Source organism: Vulpes lagopus, chromosome 3, assembly GCF_018345385.1.
Source record: "Vulpes lagopus strain Blue_001 chromosome 3, ASM1834538v1, whole genome shotgun sequence".
Lineage (NCBI taxonomy): Eukaryota > Metazoa > Chordata > Mammalia > Carnivora > Canidae > Vulpes > Vulpes lagopus.
The window spans coordinates 159,673,192-159,693,900 of record NC_054826.1 but is presented as its reverse complement, the minus strand read 5'-3'; the positions used below and the strand labels follow the sequence as shown (position 1 = coordinate 159,693,900).

General features: G+C 35.4%; 1 protein-coding gene across 1 annotated transcript; it reads right to left on the bottom strand.

The window, feature by feature from the left end:
- Positions 1-2,498: 2,498 nt before the first annotated feature.
- On the bottom strand, positions 2,499-20,345 carry ASB17 (ankyrin repeat and SOCS box containing 17). The gene is made up of 3 exons (XM_041747805.1): positions 19,945-20,345; positions 4,364-4,643; positions 2,499-2,705 (listed from the first exon to the last, which is right to left on the bottom strand). Exons 1-3 carry the CDS (start codon positions 20,343-20,345, stop codon positions 2,499-2,501), a joined length of 888 nt encoding a protein of 295 aa, XP_041603739.1.
- Positions 20,346-20,709: the final 364 nt, after the last annotated feature.

The window sequence follows — 20,709 nt, the reverse complement described above, 5'->3', positions numbered from 1 at the left end:
TGTCCACGTCATTGTCCTCTTTTATTGCTGACTAGTATTTCATGGTTTGCACCATAGTTTACTCATATACTCATTGAAAGACAATTGGATCTCCAGTTTTTGGTGATTATGAATGAAATTGTTATAAACATTCTTGTATAGATTTTTGTATGAGTGTTAAGTTTTAGGTTTTCCATAGGCTAAATAGGAGTGGAATGGCTCTGTCATTTTATAAGTTATGCATTTAGCTTCATAAGAATTCACCAAACTATTTTCTAAAGTGGCTCTTTATATTTTGCATTCTTGTCAGCCTTGGACGAGAATATCCCACATGTTCTCTAGCAGTTGGCATTATCAGTTTTTTTTTTTAATTTTTAGCCATTCTAATAGGTATGTAGTGAGTAATGCATTTTATAATTTTAAAGCTATTCTGTTAATTCTTTAGCAAGCAAAAGCTGTTCTGACTTTTTAAACCAAATTATATCACTATCTTATGTGCTAGTGTTAAAATAATTCAAATGTTAAAAAAATTCAAATGTTAATAAATTGTGTGTAGTAGTAGGGACTTCCTATATATTTATGAATTGAGCTTAAAATAGGCTCAATTATAATTAAATGTACTTTTAGTTAAGTATATAAATTCAGTCTTATAATGCATTTGTACCTCACAGGAATGAAAATGGAAGGAAAGGAAAAGCAAATGATCTAGTAGTTATTGCTTTGCTTTTTCTATTCTATTCTTTAGGAATTTAAATTACACAGTTTATCTTACTGTAACCCTTTTCCTATAAATTGTCGAAATTTTGATAGTCTCCAGATTGCAGGTAGACAATGAAAATGCTAGTAAGTGCCATAATCTACCAAAATGGATCCTAAAATAGATAATGATGAGGTGGGAAACATCTTCATTGTCAAGAACCGTGAAGGTGTAACTATGTATGGTGATGGATGTTAACTAGACTTATTATGATCATTTTGCAATATATACAAATGTTGACTGTGTTATATACCTGAAATTAATATAATGTTATATGTCAGTTATACCTCAATTAAAAAAAATCTGTGAAGGATCTGAGACTTTTACCTTACTTGCAAACTAGCAGTTCAGTTTGCTGTTTCATGTTTGTCATCAGAAAATAGAAGATTCTTGAGTCAGAAACAAAAGACTTAATTGCTAATGGTGCATGATGCACCATGAGCTTCCTGTTTGTGTTGGTTTCAGGTATCCTGATCCTCTGAGACATGGAGTGGTCCAGTTAGATATGTGTACAGTGGATTTGTACTATGGCTGAGGAACCCCAAGCTAGGGAAACCCTTTTATTAATGAGGTTCTAGCAGACCTGCTCAACCTTTATTTTTCCAGAGGAAGATAATTCTTTATTATACTAGACTGAACAGACCTGCCTCTGCTCAGAGGGAGACACTATCACTGTCTTCCAAGGCTGTTCATTATACAAACATCCTTAAAAAGGTAGTTAAATGTAAGACAGTGCCTCTGCTATAAGACAGGCAGAAATGTAAGCAACCTGTGAAAAATTATCTCCCAGTTCTCTTCTGTGTATTGCAGCAGTTTGACCACTTATTTATATAGAGAATAGTCTACTACCCTACTTAACTCAAGAAGAGCTTAAAAAATTGGAGTAGAATAAAATTTATTTTTTAAGGTAATAAATTTCTGTGCCTGATAATACTGTGTTGCATATTTGAAAGTAGCTGAAAGTAGATTTTAAGTGTTCTCATCACAAGGAAAACGTTGTAACTATGTATGATTGTGGCTGTTAACTAGACTTATTGTGGTGATCATCTTGCAATATATATATATACTGAATCATGTTATTATATACCTGAAAGTAATATAATGTTACATGTCAATTATATCTCAACTTAAAAAGCACTACTGATCTAGTACTTAGAAGTATCACACACCAAAACACCAAAGCTCCATATTGTTATTTGGGGCTAGTTATTTCCAAATACTATCCATTTCTGTCATCCTCCTCCTGACCCCCATCCTTTAGTTGACGAATTCTTTACCTTGTATAATTTGTGACTATGGCTTCTCAAGGAAGGGATCACATCTTAATTTCCTTAACTATTCCTTACCACCAAGCACAACATTTTATTTGCAAAAGAACTCAATATACTTGTTAATAGGAATACACAATACAAAATATTTACTTAGCTTAGAACACACTAATGGTAGGAGCTTCAGAACATTAATATGACCAAAATTTCCACAGATAACAATAATGCTCTAACACAAAAAAAAACTTTTAAGAGTGGATTAGAAGGGTAAATCTAAAATATAACAAAAAGCATATAATTTGTTCCACTGTATAGAAAGGTAATGGGCAGAGCCATATACTGATTTAAAATGGATTGATTTATGGTGTCCTGTGAAATTATATTTTCTAATGAAATATTCAGTGCAATAAAATTTTGCATGAAGTTAATAGTTTATTAACTTCTAAACCATACAATGGTGAGTATCCTTAAAGAACTCAGGAGAAAGATGTGTATTAACTTTCTAAATTCAGGTACTTCTGTAGACGAACCGGTATTTGAAGTGAAAATATTCCATTTGGGAGCATATTGTTGGTCAGTAGTTGAGCCCTAATGGTTATTCTGCAAAGATGTGATAGTTCACATGGATCTTTGTATCTTGTTGAAGGAATGTAGTCCAGCCAATTAGAAATAATTGGGCGTCTTCCTAAACTTAGCTGCGTCTGAAGAGGAAATATTTTAATTTTGTAATATTAATCATTGTTTATTCCAAATTATTAGCATTTTTATTTTGTATTTTAATTCAGAAAATAGATCTTAAGTTTATATAACCCTTATATTTTTTACAAAGCTTTTTTTTTTAATCTGAGGCAAGTATTTTTATTTGCCTTTTATTTCTCACAGTGATATATAAAGTTTAAATAATATGTCTAAGGACACAAAACATTATTTCTTACAACTATGAATGTGTATATGTTTTTTATTTTAGACAGATCACACACTTATGTTTTATCAGCTTCTCCTTCCAGAGTAGTGTTGTCAAGTTGGCTATACACCAGAATTATCCAGGAAACTTTAAAGTATATGAATGCTGAGGTTTTACTCCAGAAAGTTTAATTCAGTTCGTCTGAGATTAGGCACAGACAACATAAATCCTACAAGGCCCCCTAGGTGATTCCAAACATTGTAGAATAAAACTTTGTGCTGCAAAACCATAAGAAATCCTGATAGGGGGCAACCCAGGTGGCTCAGCGGTTTAGCGCCGCCTTCAGCCCAGGGCATGATCCTGGAGATGTGGGATGGAGTCCCACGTCGGGCTCCCTGCATGGAGCCTGCTTCTCCCTTTGCCTGTGTCTCTGCCTCTCTCTCTCTCTCTGTCTCTCATGAATAAATAAAATCTTAAAAAAAAATCCTGATAGATTTGTCTATATGAAAAGATAAATTTTTAAGTTTCAGTTAGGGTACCCCTTTTTAAAGATTTAATTCTAGAAGCTAAATGTTAATTAAGTTGATTTAGGACTAAAAGACATTGCTGTATTACAGAGCTATTTCTGCAGTAGAACCTATAATCTGTAGACCATATGGTACTTAAATGACATATAATTTTTTTAAAGACTGATTTATTTATTCATGAGAGACAGAGGCAGAGACACAGGCAGAGGGAGATGCAGGCTCCCCCTGGGGAGCCCAATGCAGGACTCTATCTCAGGACCCTGGGATCAAGCCCTGAGCCAAAGGCAGAGGCTCAACCGCTGAGCCATCCAGGCATCCCAATATATAATATTTTAAAATTATTTATTCAGTACTAAGCTATTCAAAGAATATCTGGTATATGTTTAGTACCTTATCACCAAGTATTTAGCTCAATGCTTGGGATCATTGCTAGGGTATATGAAATAGTCTCTGCTCACAAAACTGAGGAATGGATATTTTCAATTGCACAAATATTTTAAGTCTTTATGTTTTAATATCTTGGCATGTATTTGTGAGGAGAAATGCAACTCATTTAAAAATACTGTACTGTAAAGAATTCTGTTAAATTTTTATTTAGGGTGTTCTTAAGACCTAGAGATCCTAATAAACACAGGTTATTGTGTAATCAGAATATAATAATAAGATACATCTACTTAGTAACTACTAAAATAAACCATAAATTTAACTTTTAAAATTATTTATTTAGAAGACAAGATTATGAAATAAGGGACTAATGTTCAAGATAATTTAGATTTTACTTATTTTTAATTTATAAGCCTACACTCAATTATTAATTTTTCACTGGATATAATTCATAGATTAAAAATCAAATTCATTCTTGTCTCACAGTTTTATCTTAAAATTGATCAATATTTGAGCCCAAACCCAAGAATAATATTTTGCTTACCTCTATTTCCCTGATTGAAATGGCAGAAAGCACTCTGGAACACAGCACTAAACATGTTTTGGCATCTTCCTGGATGTCTACCAATTCATGATCAACCATTATTCTCACTCTTGAAGGGTAGAGCAATATTGTTATCACAATGTTGATGGGATTTTTTTCTCTTTCTAAGATTCCATATTGCAGGAGTATTTTTAAGATATTAGATTGTCTTGTCTGAGCTACGTAGAGTAGAGGTGTGATGCCACTTAGTGGGCTTGGACAGTACACTGGTGTAAAAGTTCTGTGGACCAAACAAAAGCTTCACTGAATACAGAGCTAAGAATTGTAAGTTGTCTTAACAGTAATGGGAAAATAATAGTATTCTCTTAAGTATTAAATGTCTTAAATAGCTTTTAATGCACTTTTACCTTTATGTCTTAAAAAGAGGTTGTTTTTTTTTTTTTTAAGATTTTATTTATTTATTCATGAGAGACACACAGAGAGCGAGAGAGGCAGAGACACAGGAAGAGGGAGAAGCAGGCTCCGTGCAGGGAGCCCGACATGGGACTCGATCCCAGGACTCCAGGATCACACTCTGGGCCGAAGGTGGCACTAAACCGCTGAGCCACCTGGGGTGCCCTAAAAAGAGTTTTCTACTCCCATGAATGTAGACCAAACTGGAAGTTAATAAGAAAATTCCTATTACACATTTAAACTTTGCACTTGTAAAAACAAAGAAAGATTTAAATGGATGGAAAGTGTTTGCTTTTAGTGGTAGTAGCTATGTTGCTCACTGGAGAAATCCTGCTGTCATTAGAACAAGTATTAGAAAACTGATGTAGCTCTGGAAAATTTAAAACAGAGAAGGTAAAAAGGCACTCTCTTAAATTTCACTTTATTAATAGAATAAAATTATGTGACTATTTTGATGCTTGTGACATCATCTTGGTCAGTCATGAATTGAGTTTGGAGATTAGATGAGAAAGGAATAAGTGCAACTATCTTAATTCTATATATTTTTTACTTTAATAAAATTAGAATTGGTATTTTTAGGTTTAAGCAGTGAAAATTTTATTTTTTTTCTGATTTTATGTGGTCCTTGCAATTATTTAATAGATATTTATGTTTGCTAATGTACTGGTCTCAATGTGTAGATAGGACATTGCATAGCTAACCACAGAAGATTTTATATTATCAAGTCTTGATTTAGCCAAATAAAAATGGCTTTAGGACTAAAGAAAGGGAAATTTTATTTATGATCCTTTGTCTCTGGAATTCTTTTGATTGGTCTAATAAGATACTAATATGTTTTTCAGAACAGCACACAAACTATAAATACTGGTTTTGAACAACTGTGCAGAGCAAGGAGAGCATTATTCAAAAAGGAGTTTCTCCTGGGTGGCTCAGTGTTTGATTGCCTGCCTTTGGCTTAGGTCATGATCCCGGTTCCTGGGATCGAGTTCTGCATCGGGCTCCGCACAGGGAGTCTGCTTCTCCCTCTATGTCTCTGCCTCTCTCTGTGTCTTTCATGAATAAATAATTAAAATCTTAAAAAAAAAGAAAAAGGAATTTAATATAGGATATATTTAATTAATGAGGGGAGGCAACACAATATAATGCTATAAAAATGGAGTAATTTAAGGGTTCTAGATTCTAGGTTTGGTTTCTCCTAACTAGCTCTATGATTTTGGATCAGTCAGCCTCTTTGAATCTTAGTTTCCTTATGCATTTATGTATTCATTTGCTCATTAATTGATTTAACACTTGCTTGCCCAGGGTGTACTGAGTGCTAGATACACAGAGATGAAAGATACAGTCCTTTATATCAAGAACCTTATTGCAGTCTAGTAAGGGAAATGGTCAAGTAATTCAATAATACAATACAAAATGATAATGGCTATGATAGAAACATGCTTGGTATACTGTGAAGCACTGAGGAGAGGCAGTGGAATAACCATTGTTTATAGGTTATCCTAGAGCTAAGATTTGAAGGATTAGCAGGTGTTAATCAATAAAAAGATTAGAAGTTATGTTTCATTTACAAGCATAAAGCAGCATTGGAGGATTGTTACACCTAAACTAGCTATACAAAAAGAATGTTTTGTGTTAGAAATGTTCTCTGGGTGAAGTGTGTCGAGAGAAGTCCTGAAAACCTCCCCCGTGTGATTCCCTTGTCAGGAGCTCCAAAGGGAACAGTTTAAAAATCACTAGACCAACTAGTATATCTCCCAAGCTTCATTGAGTGTTGAAACACCAAGATTTCATGATAAAAAAAATAGTATGGTGTAGTTCAGAGTAGCATGTTAGAAATTAAGTTGAGTTTTTGTTGTAACGCTGCCAGTGTTACTATACGTATCCTTCTAATTTCCATATATAAATATAGACATTCTCTGTTGGAATCCTCTCTGGATCAGTATTGCCTGAGACATCCCATCTTTTTCATAAATCCAATATATATCCCAAAATGAACTCTTACTAAACCCCTTCTCCTTCTGGATTCCCTGTCCTGCTTACAGGTATATTCGCTTTCCCAAGCCACCATTGCATCCAACTTTTTCACAGTTCTTTGATTTGTATATGTTCTTTCTATCCCTTTTCAATTCTGGGACAAGTCTTGCTCCTCATATTAGACTCCGTTTAATAAGCTCTTTTGTGGAGACTTCTTTGATGACCTGACTTTCCTTCCTCTTCTCATGACTTTGCACAGGTCTCCATTAAGCCCATATCATTTTGGATAACTTAACATTACTAATCGTTCATTTTCTCATCTTCAAAATAAATGAGTGGGCAAGACGGGCAAAAAAATAAACGTGTAAGCTCCACAAGGGCAACAATTTTTGTCTGTTGAATCTGCTATTATATCCTTAAATGCTGGGAAGCCCGGGTGGCTCAGCAGAGTGCTGCCTTTGGCCTGGGCGTGATCCTGGAGACCAGGGATCGAGTCCCATGTCGGGCTTCCTGCGTGGAGCCTGCTTCTCCCTCTGCCTGTGTCTCTGCCTCTCTCTCTGTCTCATGAATAAATAAATAAATAAATAAATAAATAAATAAATAAATAAATACTTAAATGCCTAGAATAATGCTTAGCCTGAAGTAGACAAGTATTTGTTGATTTTTTTTACTGTTATCCAGGAAAAAATATGTACATGTAATTAAAATTTTTTTTGTGGCTTTTGGACCCAACAAGACAATGATAACAAAAGTAAAAATAAATGAAAAATGAAAAAGCTTCTGTACAGTGAAGGAAACAAACCAGCAACAAAATTAAAAGGCAACCTAAGTGGAAAAAAGAATATCTGCAAATGATATATCTAATAAGGGGTTAATATCCAAAATATATAAAGAACTCATCAACTCAATAAAAAAAAAATTCTATTAAAAAGTGGGCAGAGAATCTGAATGGACATTTTTTTCCCCCTTTGGAGTCAGATCCAGAAAATATTGCCATGAACAATGTCAGGGAACTTCCTGTGTTTTCTTTTAGGAGTTTTATGGTTTCTTCAGCCAATTTTGAGTTAATTTTTGTGTGTGGTATGAGATTGGGGTCTAATTTCATTCTTTTGCATCTGACAATTTTCCCAGCATCATTTTTTGAAGAGACCATCCTTTCCCTGTTATATATTCTTGTCTTTTTTTTTTTCATAAAATTAATTAACCATATTTGCATGGGTTTATTTCTGGGCTCACTGTTTTGTTCCCTTGATCTGTATGCTTATTTTTATGCCATGCTGTTGTGATTACTATCTTTTATCTTTTTTTTCAAGACTACTTTTGTTATTCAAGATCTTTTGTTATTCAAGATCTTTTCTTATTCAAAACAAATTTTAGGATTGTCCTAATTCTGTGAAAAAAGGCCATTCAAAAATTTTATTAAAAGATTTCATTTCTTTAACTGTGAGAGACACAGAGAGAGGCAGAGACATAAGTAGAAGGAGAAGTAGGTTCCCTGTGGGGACCCTGATGTGGGACCCTGGGATCACTACCTGAGCTAAAGGCAGATGCTCAACCACTGAGCCACCGAGGTGTTCCTGCCATTCAAATTTTGGTTCAGATTATTGAATCAGTAAATTGCTTTGGGTGATACGGACATTTTAATGATATTGATTCTTCCAATCCATGAGCACAAAATATCTTTATTTGTGTCTTCTTCAATTTCTTTCATCAGTGTCTTAGAGTTTTTGGAGTACAGATCTGTCACCTCCTTGGTTAAATTTGCTTCTAAATATTGTATTCTTTTGATGCATAAGTATTTTATGAGATTGTTTTCTTAATTTATTTTGCTGATAATTCATTGTTAGTATATAAAAACACAATAGATTTTTGTATATTGATTTTATACCTGCAACTTTTGAATTTATTAGTTTTAGCTATTTTGGTGGAGTCTTCAGGACTTTCTATATATAATATAATGTCATCTATATATAGTGGCGGTTTTACTTTTTCCTTCCCAATTTGGATATACTTTATTTTATTTTTAAATTTATTTTAATTTCTGTTTTATTTGCCTAATTGCTCTATCTAGGGCTTCTAATAGTATGTTGAATAAAAGTGGTGAGAGTGGGCCTCCTTGTCTTGTTCCTGATCTTAAATCATTGGGTTTGATATTATTTGTGGGTTTTTCATATATAGTATTTATGATGTTGGAGTACCTTCCATCTATACCCACTATGTTGAGGGTTTTTATCATAAATGAATGTTGAATTTTGTCAATGTTTTATCTTCAAATATTGAGATCATGTAATTTTTATCCTTCATTTTTTAATGTGTATTATGTTGATTGTTTTGCAGGTATTAAACCATCCTTTCATCCCTGTAAATAAATCCTACTTGATCATGGTGTATGATCCTCCTTTTGATATATTGCAGAATTTGACTTGCTAATATTTTGTAGAGGATTTTTGCATCCATGTTCATCAAGGATATTGGCCTGTAATTTTATTTTTTGCAGTGTCCACATGTGGTTTTGTCATTAGGGTAATTCTGAACTTGTATAATGAGTTTGGAAGTGTTTCCTCTTTTTCAGTTTTTGGAAGGGTTTAAGGATAGGTATTAAATCTTCTTTGAATATTTTGTAGAACGCAACAGTGAAGCTGTCTGGTCCTGGACTTTTGTTCGTTGGGAGGTTTTTGATTACTGATTCAATCTCCTTACTAGTAATTGGCTTATTCAGACTTTGTGTTTCTTCACAATTCAGTCTTGGAAGATTATATGTATATGAGGACTTATCCATTTCTTTTAGGTTGTTGAATCTGTTGATGTATACTTGTTCATAATTGTCTCTAATGATCTTTTTGTATTTCTTTGGTATCAGTTGTTAATTTTTGTTCCATTTCTGATTTTTTTTCTTGTTGAGTCTGGCTAAAGGTTTGTCAGTTTTGTTTATCTTTTCAGAGAACCAGCTCTTAGTTTCATTGATCTTTTCTATTTTATTTTTAGTTTGTATTTCATTTATTTCTGCTCTGATCTTATTTCCTTCTTTCTACTAACTGAACTTTATTTTTCTTTTTCTAGTTCCTTTTGGCATAAAGTTAGTGTAGTTGAGCTTTTCTTGTTTGTTTGTTTTTTAGGTGGGTGTGTATCACCATAATCTTCCCTATTAGAACTGCTTTTGCTGCATCTCATTGATTTTGATAAAATGTATTTCTATTTTAATTTATTTCAAGATAAGTTTTGATTTCTTTCATTTCTTTGTTGACACATTGGTTGTTCAGTACCACATTTTTAAATCTCCATATATTTGTGATTTTTTCCAGTGTTCTTATAATTTATTTCTAATGTCATACCATTGTGGTTGGAAAACATACTTGATATGATTTCCATCTTCTTGGATTATTGTGACTTGTTTTATGGCCTAACATATAATCTGTCCTGGAGAATATTCCATGTACACTTGAGAAGAATGTGTATTTTACTGCTTTTGTATGCAATATTCTGTGTGTGTGTGTGTGTGTATATATATACATATATATGTATATATATATGTATATATATATATAACTATTATATATTATTATATATATTATTAAGTCCATTTGGTCTAATGTGTCAACTAAGGATACTTTCTTTTTTTTAATAATAAATTTATTTTTTATTGGTGTTCAATTTGCCAACATACAGAATAACATCCAGTGCTCATCCCATCAAGTGCCCCCCTCAGTGCCTGTCACCCATTCACACCCACCCCCCGCCCTCCTCCCCTTCCACCACCCCTAGTTCATTTCCCAGAGTTAGGAGTCTTTTTTTTTTTTTTAAATTATTTTTTATTGGTGTTCAATTTACCAACGTACAGAAAAACACCCAGTGCTCATCCCGTCAAATGTCCACCTCAGTGCCCGTCACCCATTCCCTTCCAACACCCGCCCTCCTCCCCTTCCACCACCCCTAGTTCGTTTCCCCAAGTTAGGAGTCTTTATGTTCTGTCTCCCTTCCTGATATTTCCCAACATTTCTTTTCCCTTCCTTTATATTCCCTTTCACTATTATTCATATTCCCCAAATGAATGAGAACATACAATGTTTGTCCTTCTCCGATTGACTTATTTCACTCAGCATAATACCCTCCAGTTCCATCCACGTTGAAGCAAATGGTGGGTATTTGTCGTTTCTAATTGCTGAGTAATATTCCATTGTATACATAGACCACATCTTCTTTATCCATTCATCTTTCGATGGACACCGAGGCTCCTTCCACAGTTTGGCTATTGTGGCCATTGCTGCTAGAAACATCGGGGTGCAGGTGTCCCGACGTTTCATTGCATCTGAATCTTTGGGGTAAATCCCCAGCAGTGCAATTGCTGGGTCGTAGGGCAGGTCTATTTTTAACTCTTTGAGGAACCTCCACACAGTTTTCCAGAGTGGCTGCACCAGTTCACATTCCCACCAACAGTGTAAGAGGGTTCCCTTTTCTCCGCATCCTCTCCAACATTTGTTGTTTCCTGCCTTGTTAATTTTCCCCATTCTCACTGGTGTAAGGTGGTATCTCATTGTGGTCTTGATTTGTATTTCCCTGATGGCAAGTGATGCAGAGCATTTTCTCATGTGCATGTTGGCCATGTCCATGTCTTCCTCTGTGAGATTTCTCTTCATGTCTTTTGCCCATTTCATGATTGGATTGTTTGTTTCTTTGGTGTTGAGTTTAATAAGTTCTTTATAGATCTTGGATATTAGCCCTTTATCTGATACGTCATTTGCAAATATCTTCTCCCATTCTGTAGGTTGTCTTTTAGTTTTGTTGACTGTATCCTTTCTGTGCAAAAGCTTCTTATCTTGATGAAGTCCCAATAGTTCATTTTTGCTTTTGTTTCTCTTGCCTTCGTGGATGTATCTTGCAAGAAGTTACTGTGGCCGAGTTCAAAAAGGGTGTTGCCTGTGTTCTCCTCTAGGATTTTGATGGATTCTTGTCTCACATTTAGATCTTTCATCCATTTTGAGTTTATCTTTGTGTCTGGTGAAAGAGAGTGGTCCAGTTTCATTCTTCTGCATGTGGATGTCCAATTTTCCCAACACCATTTATTGAAGAGACTGTCTTTCTTCCAGTGGATAGTCTTTCCTCCTTTATCGAATATTAGTTGACCATAAAGTTGAGCTTCTAAGGATACTTTCTTATTAGTTTTCTGCCTGAATGGTCAATGCATCGATGTAAGTAGTATACTAAAGCCCCTTTCTAGTGTTTTATTGCTGTCAATTTCTGCCTTTAGGTCTGTTAATACTTGCTTTATATATTTAGATGTTTCTGTGTTGAATGCAGAATGTTATATCTTATTATTGGGATCGACCCTTTTACTTGTATATAATGCCCATTTTTTGTCTTTTATTACAATCTTTATTTTAAAGTCTATTTTATCTAATATAACTATAGCTACCCTAGCTTTTCTTATTGGGATGGGTGGGCAGATTTCCATTTGCCTGAAACATCTTCTTCCAACCTTTCACTTTTGGTCTGTGTGTGTCCTTACATATGAAGTGAGTTTCTTGTAGGCAGTAAGGTAGAGGGATAGTGCAAAGATGGTACCTTCCTGTGCCAGCACCAGGAAAGAAGAAAGAGAATGCTGAAAAGATGCCTTTGTTCCTAGAGAGCTTCAACAGGCTTTGCCCTTCTGGCAAATATCTTAGGATTAGGTATTCATTAGGTATAATGTTAGGTTTTGTACTAGGTCCCAAAGTGAATGTGTCTACTTGTGGATACTTTAAGAGTATTATCTCCATTTCCTACAGCACTATTTCTCCTGAACATAAGTTCTGTTGGTTTTAAAGCCAGGTGTTTTGGGGGCTCATCTCTCCAGTGCAGGCCCCAAGGGTTGGAGTGTCTGATGTGGGACATAAACACCTTGCTTCTCAGGGAGAGCCTCTGTCTTTGTGAGATCCCTCTCAACTCCTCCTAATTGTGGGTTGGCATGCTGGGGGTGGGGTTTTTGGCTAGACCATGTCTCTGCTTCCCCAGCCCATTTAATATGGCCCACTTAATTTTTTATTTTAAAAAATAAAATAATTTTTATTTTTTATTTTTATTTTTCTTGAGGGGAATGGGGACGGATAGAGGAAGAGGGAGGGAGAGAATCTTAAACAAGCCCTAGGCCCAGTATGGAGCCCCATGCAGGGCTCTGACCTCAGGACCCTAAGATCATGACCTGAGCAAAATCAGGAGTTGGACGCTGAACTGACTCAGCCACCCAGGTGCTCCAGTCTATTAATCTTTTGCTGTGGAGGATCTGTTCAGCTAGTTTTTTTTTTTTTTAAGGGGGAATTGTAGCATATATAGATGTAGATTTGTTGGGTTCATTGGAGGAAGTTCAGGATTCTCCTACCATCTTGAACCACCTCTGATCTTGCTCACTCTTAAGATATTTGACTAGCAGTATTTTAAGTATAGGAATTCAGGAGTCTTAGGGGACAAAGATACCATAAGTGATCCTCGGTAAGATTTATAGATATTAGTTAATTTTAAAATAATTAAGATTGATATTACCTTTAGAAGTAATTTTGGGCCAAAAATGTTGAAAACATAACCAAAACCCAAATAGGCTTAAAATGAGATTTAAAAGTCTAATCTGTACCCAAGTGACATGATTAATCCTCATGTTTAAAGAGCATGTTACTGTAAACCAAAATTTGCTTAATCTGTACTGACAGTTAATTATAACAGTACTTATATGGATGGAGTAAGGCAAGCACAGCAAGAATTAGTTTTTAAATGTGAAGTTAATGAACTGAACCCTCTGTATCTGAAAACCTGTCATATATGGTTATGAAATGGGGCATAATATTTCCATATAGACATGCAGAGAATGATTCAGTTTTGTAGCTATACTAATTATTTCTATTTTTTCCTACTACTTATCTTTTAGTTTTTAGCCACCAAATTTAAGAGATCCTTTGTCATAATTTTATGTCTGATATTTAATGGAACCATGTTTTATCCTAACTTAGTAGGGCTATTTTCTCCCAGTTATCCACCTACCTCTTTGGCTGTTCCTTTTCAACCATCTTTTACTGGTTCCTCTTTCTCTGCCCTTAACATTTAAGTAAATATGTGGTCTTTTGACTAATTTTCTTTTGATTTTTTGTTCTCAGGCAATTTCATCCATGACCATAACTTCAATTACTGTCTATTAATTTATTCAACAAATATTTATTGAATGGATACTGCATGCCAAGTACTGTTTTAGGCGCTTGGGATATGTGAGTGAACATAACAAAGATACCTGCTTGGATTGTAGTGAGGGGAAACAGTACAGGATGAACATAGCAAAATGCAAATTTTATAATATGTCAGAAGATTTGATAAGAAAAAAAAAATAGACCAGAATAGGAAGTATGGAAGTGTTGGGACAGATGTACGAGGACATTTTACAATTTTAAATAGGATGATAGGAGAGGGCATTTCTGAAAGGTAACATTTGAATAAAGAAGAAAGAGATAAAGAAGTTATTTATTTAGGATTTAGGATTTAGTTAGTTATTTATTTAGAAGATATTTATTTGAGGATCCTCAGGAAGCAGTGTTCCTGGAGTGGTGAGGGAAGGAAGAGTAAGGGAGCCATCGTGGCTGAAAGAATGAAAAGCGTGAGGAGTAGTGGGAAACAAGGACAGAGATAATGGGATATCATTATGTGGAGCCTTGTAGATCACTGAGAGGACTTCCATCTTTTACTCTAAATGGAATGGAGGAGTCATTGGAGATTTTGAATGGGAAAGCAACATGATCTTACCTCTGTTGAGAATTTGTTATGGGATCGGAAGAGGAAAGTTACTGAGTACAAGGCAATAGCAGAAGAGATGGTCAGATCTCTGTATATTGTTTAAAGGCAGAACCAACAGATATCCAGGCAGATTAGATGTGGAATGTAAGAGACAGAGACATCAAGGATGATGCTATCCCTTAGGTAATGCAAACTCTTATGTCCCAAACTGAATTTTTAAGTCCTCTGTAATAATCGTGATAGATTTGTGGCATGACCATTGTGGTAGGCTGAATAATGGCCTCTCATACTGGCAAAAGGGATTTTGCAGATGTAATTAAGGGTAAGGATCTTGAGATGGGAGATTATGCAAGTGGACCCAGTGTAACCACAAAGGCTCTTCTAAGATGTGTCAGAGAACAAGAGAAGCAGAGCCAGTGAAGGAGCTATGACTGTACACTGCTGGCTTTGAAGATGGAGGAAGAGGCCATGAACCAAGGAATACAGGAAGCTTCTAGAATCTGGCAGGGAAACATTCTTCTGTAGAGCCTCTTGAAAGAACTAGCTCTGCTGACCTCTTGATCTTAGCCCAGTAGGCTCATTTTGGATTTCTGGCCTCCAGAACTAAAAAAATAATACATCTGTATCATTTTAAGCCACTAAATTTGTGGCAATTTGTTACAACAGGAGAAAACTAATACAGCTATCAACAAGTCTTAAAATTTAGAAATTTGAAATTAACTCCTCTCTTTTTGATGGTCTGCTTCTAATCACTCGCTATTTTGTTATTCTGTTTAATAATATCTCTTCTTTCCTCTACTGCTATTCAAGTTCTCTTTATGTTTTACCTGGACAGTTGTGGTATCAAAGAATAGCCAGAAGTTGGGAGAAGATGGTGGCAGAGCAGAATTAGTTCTTTCCCTAAAACTATTATAAATACACATGGAAGCTAAGTTAGCACAGAGTGCCTACTATGCAAATTCAGTGTCAAGCAACTTCTCCAGTCGCCTACTTCTTTTTAATAAGATTGCTTCCCACAGTTCTTTTTCTGTTCAGGTTCTGGAGCTGCCACCGTACCTGGAATGTCTGAGCAGTCTACTAACTGGTCTCCCTGCCTCTAGTCCCAGGCTCCCTTCCTACAGTTGAGTCTTCAAATGAGCACTGATGAATCTTTTCATACTACAAGTCTAACCTTCACTGTTAGGCATCATTCATGGTGTAAGTTTCAAATTCCTTAGTTTGTCCTACAAAGTACTTCACACTTTCACTTCCAGGCTTCATCTTTTACTACTACCTGATTTCCTATCTTACTTTCTAGCAGTTGCAGAATTGTCTATAATCCCTAGAATCAACATGTTGTTTGTTATCTCCTTTGGTTTTAGTCATCCTGCCTCTGCCTAGATCTTATTTCTTCAAGGGAAAGGAAGAGAAAACTCCCTTTCATCTTTTAAAAATCAGTTTAAGAATCCTCTAGAGAGCTTTTTCAGATATCTGCTGCTTTCCAATAGTGTTAACAACTTCTTTCTCTGTTCTTTCTACCAGCACATGCTTCTATTTTTGCCCTTATAGTATAATGTTTATGGTTCACTTACTAGTCTGTGAGATCCTGCAAATCAGGAAATATGGCTGTTTTGTTTTTGAATTCCCAAAAAGTAACATAGTGCCTGGCACTTAAGGAAATGCTTAATAAATGATTATCTTAACTGAATGACATCATCTCTTTAACCACTTATGGTATATCATACAATGGCATTTAGATTACGATTGCAAGTTTGTTGTAAAAAAATGAACAGGTTTAAGTTCCTTTCCCTCGTTAGTTCTATCTTCTCTCATCCAGGGACCTATTTAGATACTTCATTATTATAATGGAGAAAGTATCATATTGGAGTATATCCTGGGGAAGGTGACAAAAATGCTGCTGTAGGAATAAACAACAGATAATAGGAAACTTAAGGTATTCATTATGAGGTCATAATAGGAAACAAGGTATTCATTATGAGGACAAATATTTGAGAGGTCTTCACTTGGGAGAGAAAATAGACTTTGTTCTCCATAGCTCTGGAGGCAGAACTGGAGAAATGGAGACAGATTTCAGTGCATGATGAGTAAGAATCTAATAAAGCTGCATAAAAATTCAGTTTTTCATTCAACAAATTCTTGACTGAGCTGTTGCATGTATCTACATAGTTCTATGTGCTGAGGATTCAATGTTGAGGAAGTAGTCAGGATTTCTTCTCTCATGGAGCTTACTTTTAATGATAGTGAACAAAGAAATCAATGAAAAAAAAAGAGCAATAGCAAATGAGCATATAGTGATTGATGTGCAGACAATAAAAATAGTGCTATGACACTGAATGAATGACTTCTTTAGATGATGAGGCCAGAAAAGTCCTCTCTGAAGAGATGACATTTATAGTGTGTTCCAGATGATAAAAAAGAACTAGTCCTAGGAAGATCTGAGTGAAGGGATTTCCAGACAGAGGGATCAGTTATTATTATTGTATTATTATTTTTTTAATTCTAGTTTTAAAAACTTGAGTATAGTTGACACACAATATTACATTAGTTTCAAGTGTATGACCCAGTGACGCAACAGGTTTACAGGTTATACTGTGCTCACCACAAGCATAGCTACCATCTGTCACCATTGCGATATCATTCCCTATGCTGCATTCCCTATGCTGCGCCTTTTATTCCCATGACTTGTTCATTACATAACTAGAGGCTTGTATCTCGCACTCCCCTTCACTCATTTTGCCCATCCCTCTTTTCTCCCCCCTACCCTCTGGCAACCATCAGTTTGTTCTCTGTATTTACGGGTCTGTTTCTGCTTTTTCTCTATTTATTCCTTTGTTTTGCTCTCGAGATTCCATATATGAGTGAAATCATATATTTGTCTTTCTCAGTCTGACTTATTTCACTTTGAGGTAACAGTCATTACAGGACCTTCAGGCAGGAATGAAATGGAAGATGTTCAAGAAACAGGTCTGTGTGGTTGGGATATAGTGTTCAAGGGGGAGAATGATATGAGATTGTATTTTGTTACTATAGTGAGAGACCAGATCATGTAGGACTTTTCTTTTTTAAGATTTTATTTATTTATTCATGAGAATACACAGAGAGGAGAGAGAGAGAGAGGCAAAGACACAGGCAGAGGAAGAAGCAGGCTCCATATAGGAAGCCTGACGTGAGACTCGATCCCAGGTCTCCAGGATCACGCCCTGGGCTGAAGGCGGCACTAAACCACTGAGCCACCTGGGCTGCCCCTCATGTAGGACTTTTAAAAAATGAGTATAGGGTTTGAATTTAATTCCACTTGTAGTGGTAAAGATTTGGAGGATTTTAAGCATAGGTGATGTAACATATTTCACATTTTTATAAGGTCGTTCAGGCTTCTGAGTCAAGAATAGATTACAGGGGTTGAGAGGGAAGAGTGGAAGCTGAAAGGCTCTTTGGCAGCCTATAGCAGTTGTGGAGGCAAGAGATGAATGTGGTTCACCTAGGTTGGAAATGGAGGAAATGAAAAGTGTAATTAGGATATGTTTTAGAGACAAGTCAAAAGGACTTGCTAATGTGTTGATGAAAGAAAGAGAAGAATCAAGAATAAATTCTGGATTTCTCTCTTGTGCAACAGGATAGAACAAAAGGGGCTATTAATCAGGTAGGGAATTCAGGGGAAGAAGCAGTTTGACAGGGAGAGAATGAGTTAGGTTAATATTATTTCTGTTTGAGATGCTTTGTGGAGATGTTGAGTAGACAACTTTATATAGAAGGAATCTGGAGCTCAGAGGAAAGGTTAGGGCTGGAAGAAAGACTGGGAGTCATTGGCACATACATAATATCTAAAGTCATGGGACTGGGTAAAGTCTTTGAGGGAAACAGGATACGTATAGCTGGGAAACAGGTCCTTGGGGAAAGGAATGGTTTACCTCACAAAATAGGTAACTGCTACCAGAGTTGTTCAAGCAGAGACCGTATGAGCATCAGCCAGGGATGGTTGATGTAAGGATGTTGCCCAGGGTGGAAGTTTGCTAGTGAACTCTTAGGCCTCATCTGAATCTAAATAAAACTATGAGTCTCAAAGATCTAGATGATGTTGTGGTACATAGAATTGACTAGTAATGTGTTTTACCTTGTGGATGTATCTAAGTCAAAATTTCTTCATTTTAGAACTGTCACTTAAGACAGTTGTTAATGGCACTGTATCATAACCCAGCATGTGTTTCTCTTTGTTTCATTTTCCTTCCTCTCCTTTCAGTTTTCCCCTTTTGCTTCCCATTTAAGAATTTTTTTAATTTATATTCTCTTCCTCTGTTTTATTCCATTTTTCTTTCCCATGGACCTGCCAGGGACACACATAGGTGTTACTTAACCCAGCTAGTGATACTCAGAAGCAGCTGCTCTTCGCTATAGTTACAGATATAATGGTCCTTAAAACAACCAAAAAGTGCTTTTTGGGGGTTGTATTTACTGATATTCCAGACCACAGTTACTAGTTCAGGTACTTGGGTGATCGTTAAGGAAAGCAATCTAGTGGTTCTCCAGGATCACAGTGATACACAATCAAGAGAACTCTGCTTCAGGCAGAATGTAGATTGGTTTAGTCTCGAACTGATTTTATCTGCCTTGTTTTCTAGTGCATACATGCACCTATCATTGTGCCTAGCTCGTACAGTGCCTCTTACGTACAAATGCACATTGGTTCTAGTCAAACCAGTACTTAAAATTGTAGCATGAATTAGAGTCAGTGCAAACTAGGTAACTTTAGAATCTGTATTTTTGACTTTTTGTACAAAGAGGTCACATTAAATATTTCATTCTGTATGATCCCCAGTAGTATTCATTAGCTAGACTGACATTTCAGACTTCATGAAAATTTGGTTCTATAGCAGACTGAATCAGGTACCTGACTTCATTATGCTAAATCATGGAGATTTTGGAGCCAAATTTATCAATGTTTAACATACAAATAGTGAATTATTATGCTTGATAACTACTACTGAGTGAATATGGATATGTATTCTGAATTCTACTTGAAAGTCATTTTATGTACGTATTATAGATATATGTATTAGTATTAGCATTATTAATATTTCCAAGAAGAAGAGATCACAGTTTTACCCAAAATAATGTCTTTGTCTAGTAAAAGAAATCTAAGTTGTCTAACATGCCCTTACCTTGAGCACTAACATGTAAACTTTATAGAGCAGAACCACTAGAAATTTATTGGCACATAATAATGTATGTATAAGGAAGCATTTATTGAATAAATAATGAAGTAATAAAGGAGTGAACAAATGAATGAGCAATCAAGTCAGGATTCCTTATCTATATATAGCCACTATGCATGTTCATTTTAGAAAAAAAAGTAGTAATATAATCTAAAAAGCAATTTTTCTCCTTTTATGGTGAAAGTATGAGATTATTACCTCCATATCAGTGCCAGGTTACAACTTCTGTCTTGAACATAGTCCTTTGTCTTCTTGAGAAGCAACTCCACAAAGTCAGGATTACCTTTTCTGGCGAATACCCAGTACAGAATTGTATTCACACATATTTCAGTAAATTCAAGATTAAAATTTAGTTCAAAACGGTATCCTGATTTTTCCACAAATGCAATATAATCTGAGAGTAGTATGTCAAACCCATCCAAGTCGACATACCTCAGAATTTTTGCCAGGGTTCTGTAAATCCTAGGTTCATAACAGTGATATCCCCACTGTCCCAAAAACTGCAAGGATGGTCTTTTAACAATTTTGTCAATGAGATTGCAGAATATATTGCTTCTTGGACAAGAAGTCTTACGACATAATTTAGAAGATTTACTCATCGCTATTTAAGGCAACAATACAGAAATAAAATCACAGGAGGTCATACTGTGATCCTTCAGTTACATATTTTGATAATGTGGTAGGCTTTACTCCACAAACAGGAAATGCCCTTTAAACTGTAGCCAGAAAAAATATCATATGAACTAGTACCATACAGTACTGGATGACATCACAATAGATGGTGATCTGTCATCAGCATAGGTCAGAAATTTGGGATATTATATGTAACTGGTAACATTTGAGAGAGTTCATATTGGACATAAATGGTGTGTATAACATCCAAGAGCTAATATTTTTAAATCTAAAACTTCAGCTCAGGCCACGGTGTATTTTTGTGAAATACTGAAAGCACAGTCTGTACAT

Coding starts and splice junctions, on each gene's coding strand:
- ASB17 (XM_041747805.1), bottom strand. CDS start 20,345: ATGAGTAAATCTTCTAAATTATGTCGTAAGACTTCTTGTCCAAGAAGC. Junction 4,644..19,944: donor AACCTGGCACTGATATGGAG/GTAATAATCTCA, acceptor TTTGGTCCACAG/AACTTTTACACCAGTGTACT. Junction 2,706..4,363: donor TTTCAATCAGGGAAATAGAG/GTAAGCAAAATA, acceptor TTTCCTCTTCAG/ACGCAGCTAAGTTTAGGAAG.